The sequence below is a fragment of the Phascolarctos cinereus genome, unplaced genomic scaffold (genome assembly GCF_003287225.1).
Source record: "Phascolarctos cinereus isolate Bilbo 61053 unplaced genomic scaffold, phaCin_HiC Scaffold_726;HRSCAF=1367, whole genome shotgun sequence".
Lineage (NCBI taxonomy): Eukaryota > Metazoa > Chordata > Mammalia > Diprotodontia > Phascolarctidae > Phascolarctos > Phascolarctos cinereus.
In genome coordinates this window covers 403,838,705-403,852,461 of record NW_027556098.1, presented here as the reverse complement: position 1 = coordinate 403,852,461, position 13,757 = coordinate 403,838,705, and the positions used below count along the sequence as shown (strand labels likewise).

Sequence of the window (13,757 nt, the reverse complement as noted above, 5' to 3'; positions counted from 1 at the left end):
GGGGGAGAGGAGAGGAGAGGGAAGGGGAGGGGAGAAGAGGAGAGGGGAGGGGAGGGGAGGGGAGGGAAGGGGAGGGGAGGAGAGAAGAGGAGAGGAGAGGGGAGGGGAGGGAAGGGGAGGGAAGGGGAGGGGAGGGGAGGAGAGGGGAGGGGAGGGGAGGGGAGGGAAGGGGAGGGGAAGGGAGGAGAGGGGAGGAGAGAAGAGGAGAGGAGAGGGGAGGGGAGGGGAGGGGAGGAGAGGGGTGGGGAGGGGAGGAAGAACAAAATTTTACCCAGGAGAAGAAACAGCACACTTACAATGAAGTTTTCTGTTAGGAATCAGGGTTAGACACTGGGGAATACAGATATGGTTTAGAGACCTGTGCTTAGAGAAGGGGTGGGGAATTTAGGATGGAAAGAAGAGGCTGATCAATGGGAAAAGTGAGGGTCGTTGGGAGCAGAACTGGAGTCACTGTCTCTTCCCTCCTAGTTGCAAGGCAAAGAAGCCAAGGGGCTGAGTGGCCTTAGATTAGCCAGACCCCTGGGGGAGCAACAACTCATTTCTAGGATCAGTTCATTTGGAGGTGGGATGCTAAAGGTAGGAGAAGCAGGATCCTAGCACTGAGAAGTTACACTCTCATGAAGCCCAGAAGACCAAACCCTCTTTTGGACAGAGTTTCTCATGCCCTGTATGAATGGGCAACTGATCTTCCCCCATTAGATCTCTTGGAAATTAGCAGGGCAATCGTGACCACCCTTGGAGTAAGGGACCACACAAGAAAAATCAGAAAGGATTTGGAGCATTTTCCACCTGATTGTTTTCTGCCAGCCCTTCAGCATTTCTTTGGCAACCCGAGTTGCAGAGGCAGGATTTCCTACCTGAAATTCATCGGCACCGTTTCTTTCTTCTCTTTAATGTCTCCACTGGCAATGACACATGGTATCACATATTTATGAAACTCTTCTTGGAAATTCCTAGTCAAGGTGGCTTTTGCAATCAGGTATTCTTCTGAACTAGAACAAAACAATCCAGGCACTTAAGGCAGTCCACAGCAGAGAGCCCCTGGCCCAGGGTGATCAACACTGGAACCTGGCAGGGGATGGGCACTTTGTTTATCTTCATTGACTCTGGTGCTCACGACAAGAGAAAGAACAGAGGTTGTGGCATCCCTTTATTAATGCTCATGCCAAGAGTTCATGGTCATGATGGAGGGAAAGGAGGTAGGGAGAGGGGTGTGGGAAAACAGAGATGATCTATTATTCCAACCAAATTGATCACAAACTGTTTGGCAGGGGTGGGGGGTGAGGAATCTATTAGTTTGTAATGACTATTTAGAAGGTTGTCCGCTGGAAACAATAAGGAGTCTTTGGAGATTTCTGGGCAGGGGAATGCCATGATTGGACCTAAGGAAAATGAGTTTTGGTAGCTGTGTAGAGCATGCATTGCATAGGGGAGAGAGTGAAGACTGAAGAATAATTAGACTACTATGATAGTCCAGGTGGGAGATGTGAGGGGTTGAACTAGGGGGTTGATTGAGTGGAGAGAAAGATGTTGTGCAAGAAAAATTGGAAAGATTTGGGAACTGACTGGATAGAGGAGGGTGAGGAAAAAGGGAAGAGTTGAGGATGACTTCAAGGGTCCTGGCAAGATATTTACACTTCAGTTACTATTCTTTAACTTGCGTCGTCGTCGTTGCCGGGTTGTCTTGGCCATAGCTTCTCAATGAAATAGGACAGCTCCGTCCCGGGGGCTTTTCTTCTTGATCGCTAGCTAGGTGTCAACCAATCAATATTTCAGGGGCTGTGTTGTTTGGAGAAACAACCATCTGCCTATGACCAGTTGAGCTGGCCAGTGTAGATATAGATAAGGAGGTTCTCTGGTCAGGTGGTTTCTTTGGGAAGTGGCCAAAGACATTATCTTCTCCTGTCACCAGTAACTTTTAGTTTTTCATACCCTTCCCAGTTTCCCAAGCTTTTCCAGAAAATCAGTTTGAGCCTTTTAGCCAAGGGTTTTGTGGAGGCCAAAACTGGACATAATGTCACTTCACTCTCTGTCTCCCTTATTAATAACTTGGCCCATGAAAAAGGGCAGAGAGGGAGTGAGCAGTGATGTGGCATCGAATTTCAGCTCTTGTTCTCCCTTTGGGTTCAAAGGCTCACACTACCTTTTGGAGACCACATCTGAAATAAACGATCATCCATAAAGGGTTCATAAACAAAATAACAATAAGATAACTAATAACAAAATAACAATAAAATAACAACTTGTATCATCTCAGTGCAGATGGTTCTTTGGTCTATATATCCAGCGCTAGCATCTCTCCTGAGCTGAAGCTCTTCCCTGGACATTTCAATAGAATCTTTTTTAGCTATGGGAAGGATACACCCTAACAACTGGGCAAGGGAAGCTGAAAGCCAGATGACTGACACATGAGTGTATGATGCCATTCACTCTCGGAGTGTGCACCACTGATAAACTTCAGTAGATGTTGGGTATATGAAATCCAATCCTGAGTCTACCACATTCTACTACAATATTCCCAGGGGAATTTTTCATTGCCCTCCTCCCTAAAGCATTCTTTCAGTTCCAGAGTCACTTAAGTTCCTTAGCATTCTTTCTCCAGTGTAGAATTGGCTATGGCAGAAAACATGCTGATATCATTGGCTGGGGTGCTAGATGTGGAGTCAGGGATACTGGGGTTCAAATCCTGTCTCAGACGCTTATTAGCTGGGTGACTCTGAGCAAGCCACTTCACATTTCTGATCTTCAGTTTCCCTATGTGTAAAACGAGAAGGTTGGACTCTGGGATTTCCAAAATCCCACCCACCTCTAAATCTCATATCCTCTGAACCTGTGAGGACACTTCCAACTCAAAATCCCGGCATACTATGAACTGAGAGCTTTATAAACAACTTTTGATGAAAGGCGATCTCTTTCTGAGCTTGAAGAATGAAAAACTATAGCATAATTAGTAGCTATATATTAGTATAAAGAGCCCAATTTGCTTCTTCCTCCGCTAAGCCAATGGGAACCAGTCATCACCGTCATACACTACGAGGTCACCGATGAGTGCTTAGTTTACTAATAGGCATGGATGGTCTTTTCTCAAAACACCCAAAGTGGGAGCCCAGCTGTGATTGGAGAGGGAAAGAATGGTTGGCTCAATCTTCTGTCTGTTGCCATAGCACTAGCAATGCCTTGCTCTAACATCGGCTGAATAAACATCTGTTGAATTAAATGGAACCCACACCATATGGGAACTTACTCCATTGTTATTTTCTGCTGTTTCCGGCGTTCCTTTTTGTGAGGAGAGCGGGGTTTGAGCCACCGGACGGCTGCCTTCAGGGAAGCAGTAAACATCATTCTCGACCCTTTCTTCGAGGATGCTTCCTTTTTAGACTACAAGCAGATAAAACAATGAGGAAAAGCTCATCTCTTCAGGCTGTCTTCTCTTTGTCGTTAGAGGAAGAACAGATGGAAAAGGGTTTTGACAGTGAAAGGCAAGGGATTGAGAGGGGGAGGTTGGAAGCCAGTGCAGTCCTACACAGGAAGATGGAGCCACTTAACACAGAGGCTCCACCAGCTTTCCAGAGGGTCTCTCCCAAGTCCCTAACTCCAGGGCAGCTAGGTCGAGCATTGGCCCTCGAGTCGGGAGGACCCCAGTTGGAATCTGACCCCAAACACCTACTAGTTGTGTGATCCTGGGCAAGTCACCGAACCCGAATTGCCTAAAAAAAAAAAGTTTAAAAAAAAGTCCCCAAATCCAGAAGTCCTGACACAAATGGGCCAGTCAGCATTCCAGGCTGACATATACAATGATCAATTAGCCTTTTAAATTGCAAAGACATTAAATATTTATACCCAGAAGTCTTACTGGTTGGGATCCTGTAGAATGCTTATCTGTTAGATGTCTGGGCTAGAAAAAAAAATTAACAAGTTGTTGTTCAGTTGTTTTTGACTCTTTTTAACCCTTTGGGGGTTTTCTTGGCAGAGATACTAGAGGGGTTTTGCTATTTCCTTTTCAAGCTCATTTTACAGATGAGGAAACTGAGGCCAACAGGGTTAAGTGACTTGCCCAGGTGTCACACAGCTAGGAAGTGACTAAGGCTGGATTTGAACTCAGGACTTCCTGACTTGAGGCCTGGCACGCTATCCACCATGCCGTGTAGCTGCTGTCAATTAGCAACAATAAAGAACTCATAAATGTGATGTGTCTCTGGCCTTATACTCCTAGGGCTCCCTCCAGTTTGGTTCTTTGCTTGCTTACACTTCTAAGTCAATAAGAACCACCCATTGCAATCACACATTAAAAAGCTGCCCAGCACCAACAAACACTTAGATTGCTAATGAGCCCTGAAGCTCTTCCTTCTCTTTAAAATGACCCTGACTGGGAACCCAGATGTACCGGGAGAAACCTGCCCAGGACAGCCCCTGTTCGTGAGAATTACTCAAGGGATGCTTGTTATCTCTTGAACAAGGTACAAAGATGAATCACACACAGCTGGCCTGGTTCCCAGCAGCTAAATCTGTGGTGCCTTTTCGCGCTGATTCCACCAGGACATTCAAAAATAAGTGGGTTCAAGGCAGGCAGTGTGTGTAAAATATTCCCTATCCAGGGAAACTCCTTCACTTCCCATTCCACTCACTTGAAATATGTGATTATTTACCCAGGGTTTGCAAACAAAGAAGGCCAATGGTAATGTGGATTCGTCTCTATTTTTTTTTTCAGTTGCAATGGGGTTAAGTGACTTGCCCAGGGTCACACAGCTAGTAAGTGTTATGTGCCTGAGGCTGGTTTGAAATCAGGACCTCCTGAATCCAGGGCCGGTGCTCTATCCACTGAGCCACCTAGCTGCACCTGGATTCATTTCTAGATGGATGACTTCCTGGATCTCAATACTGGGCCAAAGCTGTCTCCCAGCCACAGTCCCAGGTCATCAATTACCAATTGGCTATTTCTAATATTGCCTCCTTAAACTTGTGCTCAAAACAGAAATCATCATTTCCTCCTTTCTCTCCCCTTAATCTGTCTCTATTCCTCACTTCCCCTTTCTGCCAATGGTACTCCTCCTGTTTTTAAGCACCTGGGTTCCCAAACTTGGAGTGATCATTGATTCTTCCCTCTCCCCAGTCCCCAATTTCTAATTATTTTTAAATTTTTTTTTATTTATTAGGCAATTGGGGTTAGGTGATGTGCCTAGGGTCACACAGCTAGTAAGTGTCAAATGTTTGGTCTGAAGCTGAATTTGAACTCAGGTCGTCCCGCCTTCAGGGCCAGTGCTGTATCCACTGCGCCACCTCGCTGCCCCCTGATTTCTAATTAGTTCTGAAGTCTTGTCAATTTTGTCTCTGCAACATCTGTTGGATTTGTCTTCTCTCCATTTATGTGCCCATCTCCCTAATTCAGGTCCACATTGTTTCTTGTCTGGACTGTTATGATAGCCTCCTAATTTGCCTCTCTGCCTCAAGTCTGTCTCCTCACCAACCTATTCTGCACAGTTGCCAAAACGATATTCTTTCATCAGGGTCTCCCCTATCTAATTCCCAGGCTCTCAAAGTTCTGATGGCTGCCCCTTGCCTCAAGGATCAAAAACTCTTCCGGTGGGCATTTAAAGCCCCTGGAAATCCGGCTCTGCTGCAGGCTTGTTACAGATGACTCCCACTTACGCACTTCATATTTTAGCCAAACTGCTCTTTCTGTGCCTCACAAACACCATTCCATCTCCTTCCTCTGCACCTTTGCATCGTCTGTGCCCTATGCAGTCATTCCTTCCAGACCAATGTCTCTTAGTATAATGGGGGTAGAGGAGGGGGAGAGTTATCTTTACTTTCACCAGATCATTTGATGGTAATCACAGAAAGTAAGAGTTAAAGTTTTAAATGAAATGCAAAGACATATACATATTACACCCTTGCAAAGCCTTGAGCATTTTCCTAATGGAATTGGAAGGGTCGTCATTGGCTGGCTATGATCCTGGTAGCCTTTAAAAAGTGAAGCTTGCCAGCCCTACAGACAGTCAATAGGATGGATTTCTCTTCCTTCCTTGACTCCATCAGCCATGGGGTCTTGAAGCAGAACAACCCTCTTAGCAGAAGAAGAGGCCATATTCATCAGGGACGGGGAAGAGAGAGAGAGAAAAGGAGGAGGAGGGAGAGGAAGAGGGGGGAAAGAGAAAGAGATACACACAGAGACACGGAGACAGAGAGAGATAGAGACACAGAGTCAGAGAGGGGGGAAAGGGAGAGAGAGAAAGAGAGAGAGACAGAGAGAAAAAGAGAGAGGAAGAAAGAAAGAAAGAGAGAGAGGAAGAAGGAGAGAGTGAGAGAAAGAGGGAGGAGGGAGAGCAGGGGAAGAGAGGTGTGAAGAGAGAAAGGAGACATACCCTAGAAGGGATGCTACACCAGATCCTCTAATCCCTTTCAAAGTTCAGGTCAACAGCCACCTCTCCCTTGAGGTCTGCTGGTGCCCTCATCTCCCAATTCCTTTGTATTGACCTGTATACTTTGTATATACTTATACATACTTTGTAATTTTTTTAATGTGTTTTACCCTATTGAAAATAACCTCCTTAAAAAAAGAAGAAAGTAAACTCCTTGAGAGTAAGGACTTCTTTTTTTTTTTCTTTGTTATTTCCAGTACCTGGCACACAGTAGGAACTGAATAAATGATTTAGATAAAGTTTTCAGTGGCTTCCTATTGCCTAAAGCTTAAATTTAAAAAATTCTTAGCCTGGCATTCAGGGCTTTCCATAACCTGGTAATTTTCCTGCCTTATTATATTGAATACTATATTGACAGCAGCAAAATTGGACTTCTAGCTAGTCTGCAAACTTGACATGCAGTCTCCTTGCATTTTGGTGGGACATGGCTCATACTTGAAATATCTTCCCTCTTTATCCCTGGGTTTAAGAATCTCCCTCTTCCTTTAAGGCTGGGCTCAGATGTCCCCTTCCCCTGGGAAACCTTCTCTAATTCCCTTAGATGAAAGTGATTTTCTCTTCCTCAAATTATCCTGGAGTATCTTGCTTGGACCTTTCCTTTAGCCCCCTCAGACCCTACTTTGTGTGTGTGTGTGTGTGTGTGTGTGTGTGTGTGTGCGCGTGCATGTGTGTGTGTGCGCGTGCATGTGTGTGTGTAGGGTTCAGAGGGGATCAGATAGCAGAGACTCTAAAAATCCTTCTAGAAATAGGGAGGGAAACAGGAGGAGAGATAGTGAATGATGTTTGCTGTTGTTAAGTCATGTTCCACTCTTCGTGACCCTCTTGTACTTGTCCATGGGATTTTCTTTGCAAAGACATTGGGAGTGGTTTGCCATTACCTTCTCCAGAGTGTCCCCATTTTATAGATGAGGAACTGAGGCAAACAGGGGTTAAGTGACTTAAGGGTCACACAGCTAGGAATTGTCAGAGGCCGGATTTGAACTTAGGTCTTCCTGATTCCAAGCCTGGTGCTCTATGCACTATGGCACCACCATGGTCAGGTAGTGGCCAATTTTACTTCTTCTGTGCCACATGCAATAACCTACTAAGCCTAAATCTCTGGGTATCTGAGGAAGTGATTCAAGAAGACAGGGAGTAGGGGCACAGGCAAAATACAAGGAAAGGGATTTCTATAATCGAGTATTTCATTTCATCCTCTAGACTGGAAGAGCTGCAAAGAAGCCTCAGCTTGTGAGCCTTGCTGAGGACCTGGGTGCCCCCTAGTGTCCAGTGGGATATTGTAGTGTATTTAAAAAAATGGTTGCGGAGACAGGCCCAGCCCCAGATTGGGAGAAACAGCTTGGTGGAGTGCTCCCTGGTGGCTAACTCAGATATTACACTCTGAGTTAATTCAAGCAGCAAGGTTTTTTTTTCTTTCCTTCCTTCCTTCCTTCCTTCCTTCCTTCCTTCCTTCCTTCCTCCCTCCCTCCCTCCCTCCCTCCCTCCCTCCCTCCCTCCCTTCCTCCCTTCCTCCCTTCCTCCCTTCCTCCCTCCCTCCCTTCCTCCCTCCCTCCCTCCCTCCCTCCCTCCCTCCCTCCCTTCCTTCCTTCCTTCCTTCCTTCCTTCCTTCCTTCCTTCCTTCCTTCCTTCCTTCCTTCCTTCCTTCCTCCCTCCCTTCCTTCCTTCCTCCCTCCCTTCCTTCCTTCCTTCCTCCCTTCCTTCCTTCCTTCCCTCTTTCCCTCCTTCCTTCCCTCTTTCCCTCCTTCCTTCCTTCCTTCCTTCCTTCCTTCCTTCCTTCCTTCCTTCCTTCCTTCCTTCCTTCCTTCCTTCCTTCCTTCCTTCCTTCCTTCCTTCCCTCCTTCTCTTCCTTCCTTCCCTCCTTCTCTCCTTTAGATAGAGCATTTACAGGCACTCTGCTAAGCCCTGGGGACACAAACAGCAACAAAGAGAATATCCCCTACCCTCAAGGAGCTTACATTTAGTCAGTTAATAAATGTTTATTAATCACCTATAAGAATAAGCAAAAGACAGTTTCAGCCTCAAGGAGCTCCCAGAGGTTTATACAAACAACTGATCACAGAAGTAAGACCAGAGCATTAGTGGCACTGGAAGGAATTTTCTGAATGTGGGGGTCCCACATTCAGTGAAATATTCATGTCTTATTCTGAACAACAGCAATGATAATAATATATGCTAGTATATATAATATACTAGTATACTAGTGTGTATATGTATGTGTGTATCTCTCTCTCTCTCTCTCTCTCTCTCTCTCTCTCTTTCTCTCTCTCTTTCTGTTAGGTGGCACAGTGGGTGGAGTGCTTAAACCTGGAGTCAGGAAGAATCATCTCCCTGAGTCCAAACCTGGCCTCATACACTTACTAGCTGTAAGTCACTTAACCTGTTTGCCTCAGTTTCCTAACCTGTAAAATGAGCTAGATAAGAAAATGGCAAACCACTCCAGTATCTCTGCCAAGAAAACCCCAAATGGGGTCACAAAGAGTTGGACACAACTGAAAAAAAAAGTGTGTATACATGTGTGTATATGTGTATGTATGTGTATATGTGTATGTATATGTATATGTGTGTACATATATACATATACTATATATGTGTGTGTATATATATACATATACTATATATGTGTGTATGCACATATACATATACTATATATGTGTGTGTATATATATACATATACTATATATGTGTGTATGCACATATACATATACTATATATATTTGTGTGTGTATATATATTTACACACATACAATACACATATAGAGTGCTTATTTTGTACCAGGCACCATATTAAGCATTCTACAATTATTATCTTATTTGATTCTTACAATAATCCTGGGAGGTAAGTGCTACTATTAGACCCATTTTATAGATGATAAAGCTGACCTTCCCCGGGGTCACACATCTAGTTAGTGTCTAAGGTTGGACTGGAACTCAGGGTTTAATGCCTCCAAGGGTAGTGCACTATCCACTATGCCATCTAGCTGCCTCATTAGAGAAATTCCTTACAGTAGGCCTGAAGAGCAGCCAGTGCTGCTAGAGGGTTAGTTACAAGTAAAACTCTGTTTCTTTATAAAAGCTTTTTGGAATTTACATTTTTCAGTACTTGGGACTGGCCTTCATCCCCATGAGTATTATTTTATGTGGTTTTACAGCTTAGGTTTTTGTTTGCCATCATACCGATTTTACTCCCAGTTTTATGTTCCTCATTTTCACAACTTCTTTTTTGATTGTAGTCTCTGACAGCACTGGTTTGAAAATCACTTCAATCATGCATTTCTGGGAAAGAATACAGAAACAACAGAAGCCTGTGCTCAGAAGCATGTGGAAGGTAAGGGTCTTTAAAAAGAAAAAAAGGCTTTTTTTCTTCTTTAAAATAAAAATATGAATGGAAACATCAGAGGTTCATCTCTGACCCCCGGCTATCGAAAAGAACACTGAGCTTTGTGGACACTTTTAATCCTTTTCTATTTGGAGATGGGATGATTCACTGAGCCAAACAGGCTAAAAGTGACTCCCACTGGCATGAGCTGTAGAGATGCCTCTATTTCCCCCTCTGTCATTTTCCTGAGGATAATAATCACACTGATTCTGCATGATTATTATTGACCTAAGAAAGCTGACTATAAAACCAACAAAACCCTTTTAAAATTAGGAAAAATATGTTGTAAAGTATTTGTAATCATGTAAAAGTGAGTCTTACAAATGTTCAATGAAAATCATGTCTTTAAAAATAATTAGGAAAAACAAGCCCCAGAAGGATAGAAAGCTATACATAGAGTCAGGAGGCCTGGGGTTGAGTCACTCCTCAGAGATGACTAGTTGTATGAGCTTGGGCAAGGTTAGTCTTCCTGAATCTCAGTTTCCTCATTTGTAAAATGGGGAGATTAATTCTATGTTGTTTACTTCCCATTGGAGGACTTTGTGTGTTGCAAAGCCAGCCAGTTTGAGCTCTTTGAGGGCAAGGATCAGACTGATTGCTTGTCTTTGTATCTTTAGCGCTTTGCATAGTGCTTGGCACAGAGTAAACATTTAATTAAGGCTTGTCATTCTTCATTCGTTCATTCATCCCATTTATTACCATTCTCTTTTAAGTTTTGGGGAGCAAATGGGTGAAAAACAGGTTGGCCTTTGTGCCCAAGCTAAAGAACTTCCCCTTTTTCCTTGTTTAGAGTTCATACTCACCTTTCCTGGTAGCACGGTTCCCACAGAGGGAATGATCATGATGGGGGCCTTGTCTGGCAAAAGGAACTCAAAAGATGTGGGTCCTACAGGCGCGATTTCCCCAGAACCAATGCGGGGCACTGAGTGAGTCAGAGGATTCATGTTTATGTGGGAGTTGATCACATACAGGGTAACCGTTGACATGTCAAATAAAGCAGTGGCTGCAAACTTGACTCGGTAGTGAGACAGCTCCAGAGGGGGGTGGACGCCAATTGCTTTGCACGACAGTGTAAATTCTCTGGAAGGCCAATAGTTAGAAGTCAAGATGCTTGAATGACCCTTTCCAAGTCAACTTTCCTGAAGTGGGCCCCTATGGTAGTCTCCCCCTCCTCACAGGACCCCACCCATGTCTAGTCTTCAGGGCTACCATGGAATGAAACCAGGTCTAGCTGTGGGCAAAGTTGACGGAAATGTTACCAGAGAGAGCAGAAAGATGCTTTACACCTAAAAATGAGAGCAGAGCCCAAACGGCATAGGAAGGAAGGTGGAGAAACATTGTTTCCTCTTGGTAGAGAAGAAAAAGAGGAGCAGTAATGAGGAACAAAGGTGATTTCCGAGCTGGTAAAGTCTTGCAGTTCTGAATTCTCACATACTGTGCTCTCAGCCTGGCACATGTGCCCCACATTATTGGCATAGCAGGGTCTCAGGACTCTAACCCTAACGATTCTGTATTGTAACAAGCAAGATGGGACAACAGCATCAAGGAACATCTGGGACACTTGGAAAGGAATAGGAGGCTCACCAGGGAAGGAGGTTTGGTCACTTCTGTGGGCTCTAAAACACAGGGTCTATTTAAAAGGTTCCTCGGGTCAGAGGATATGATGGCCAATCACTGGAAATATGCTATTTCTCCTGTTGGAGATGGGGAGCTGTCCAAGGGTAGCCCAATTTAATATGCTCATTCACTCCCACCAAGGTTCAGCAAATTCAGGAAATTATTTTCCCCTTGTAAGCTCTACTGGATGCCAGTGCTCTAAAGCCCTTAATGTGTGTGTGTGTGTGTGTGTGTGTGTGTTTTTAAATTTTGTTTTGTTTTGTTTTAGTGAGGCAATCAGGATTAAGTGACTTGCCCAAGGTCATACAGCTAGTAAGTGTCAAGTGTCTGAGGCTGGATTTGACTCAGGTCCTCCTGACTCCAAGGCCAGAGCTCTATCTACTGCACCACCTAGTTGCCCCATGAAGTCCTTAATGTTTTAGCCACAGGCAAAGTGGCTATCCCCATGGACCATGCCCATTTTAAACTGTAGAGTATGAAAATGGAGCGGTACCTCGTGCAGGCAGACAGTGCCTTTCTTAGGACTCCAGGGATACACTCAGGGGCCTGCCCACATTCTAGGGTTCCACTAAGGGGGTGCCCACCTCACCTGTTAATTTCAGAAATGCAAACCAGCTGGAAGTCATATTCCTTCGCTTTGCTGGGTTTAAAGATGACATCGAGAGGCAAAGACTGCAAGGGCAGGATAGTTCCAAACCCGTCATTGGGCTGAATTTCCACATACTTGAAAATAAAAAAGGGTTATTTGATAACGGAAAGGAAGCTGGCAATGACTATTGTCATTCCTCCTGCCCTCCCCTCTTTGTCCTTACCCCTCCCCCCAGGCCCTAAACAGGACCCACGTTGGACGGTGGATGGGATAGGGTGTGAGGGGTACAGGGCTAGGAATATCTGTCACCCCAGAGGACCTTGGGGAGGCATTTAATCCAACCCCTTTACTTTACAAAGGAGGAAACTAGGGGACAGAAATTAAGTGACTTGTCCAAGGTTCCCTGGGTAGTTCAGTAGGAAACTAGGACTTGAACCAGATAGAACTCTGACTCTTCCTACTCCATCACACTCCCTTGAGTCAGCCCAGCCTGTTCTTGACGGTTATAGCCAGCCCACTGCACTATTCTGCCCATGAGCCTGTGTGGGGGTTGAGGGTTGGGTGTGGAGCGCTACCTCAACAGATACTGATGTAGCTTTTGGGAGCCAGTGAGGGAGGGTGGCTTGAGGTCAAGGGCAACCCAAGACCATGGGATATCAGAGCAATTATGGCAGCAATGAGATTCCCACAGACAGTACCTTCGGGGTACTGATGAATCCAAATTCCTGAGGGAGCAGAGATTTATTCGTGAGTGTAACTTTGGTATAAACAGCTTCATAGATAGTACAGTATCCAAAATTCACTTCTTTGGGATCCATTTCCAAATCCGATGTCGTGAGGATGGCATGGACAGTGAACTCTACAGGCCTTTTCTGAAATAGAAGGACACTAGGTTAAGAGGAAGACCAACTTGTGTCTATCAAGCCCCTTCTGTCAGCTTAACTCAATGTTCTTTTTCCACTGAGAATTATTATTTTTATTGTTGTCGTTATTTGTTCAACGGGGGCAGTGGAAGGGATAGATTATAAACTCATATAAGAATAAATGAGTTTATTTTTGAAAACCCAAAGAGGATGGGAAATAATGCCTTCCATTCCAAAGGACCTATCATCTTCTCAGTGGGAGCATCCCCTTCAGTGACAGAGATCACATCCATCCACACTTGTCCCTCCTGCTTGACTCTCGGTCCACTTCCACCCATATGTTTGCCCCAGGGGGACCCTGCTTAATAAGCTTCAGGCCTTCCTCATGTTCTCCTCTTGAAATCAAGGGGATGCTGATGGGTCACTCAGGCTGCCCTCCACTCATCCCTAGCTCTCACTAAGTGACTAGCCCATCTTCTTTTTAAGTCATACATTTGTAGCACTCTGGAGGTAGGGCAAACCTCCAGGGTCTAAATAAAATAAAAAGAAATGAAGGGTTGCATCTCACGGGAAACATCATGCAATCTGAGGAATGGACCGTGCAAGATTTGGCCAATCCAAGGAGTTGGAGAGAAACGAGGGGGTGGTGTGGAATCTAGCAGTGGGGCAGGCAAAGGACAGCAGGAGCTGAGATGCATGGTAGCCCCAGGGAAGCAATTTCCCTTCCTAGGGAGGGCCATGAGGAGAAGAAAGGAAGACAATGACGATGTTATCAGAGAGGTATTAAGAGGATACTCTTCATCCTGGCAGCTCATTTGCATGGCTGAAGCTCTGGTCAGATTGAAGATGCCTAATGAGCAGCATGGAAGAACTCAACTGTCCACCCAACTCTC

General features: G+C 44.9%; 1 protein-coding gene across 4 annotated transcripts in view; it reads right to left on the bottom strand.

Annotated features, from left to right (window-relative positions):
- The window catches only part of CFAP74 (cilia and flagella associated protein 74), a 125,354-nt gene that overhangs the window by 16,815 nt on the left and 94,782 nt on the right, over window positions 1-13,757 (bottom strand). For all 4 annotated transcript variants that reach the window (XM_020975933.2, XM_020975941.1, XM_020975948.2 and 1 more), the window contains 6 exons: window positions 12,700-12,873; window positions 12,002-12,135; window positions 10,599-10,875; window positions 9,594-9,692; window positions 3,245-3,378; window positions 858-992 (listed from right to left, as the gene is read on the bottom strand). In XM_020975933.2, the coding sequence (XP_020831592.1) occupies window positions 858-992; window positions 3,245-3,378; window positions 9,594-9,692; window positions 10,599-10,875; window positions 12,002-12,135; window positions 12,700-12,873 (953 nt within the window). The remainder of the gene's footprint in view (window positions 1-857; window positions 993-3,244; window positions 3,379-9,593; window positions 9,693-10,598; window positions 10,876-12,001; window positions 12,136-12,699; window positions 12,874-13,757) is intronic.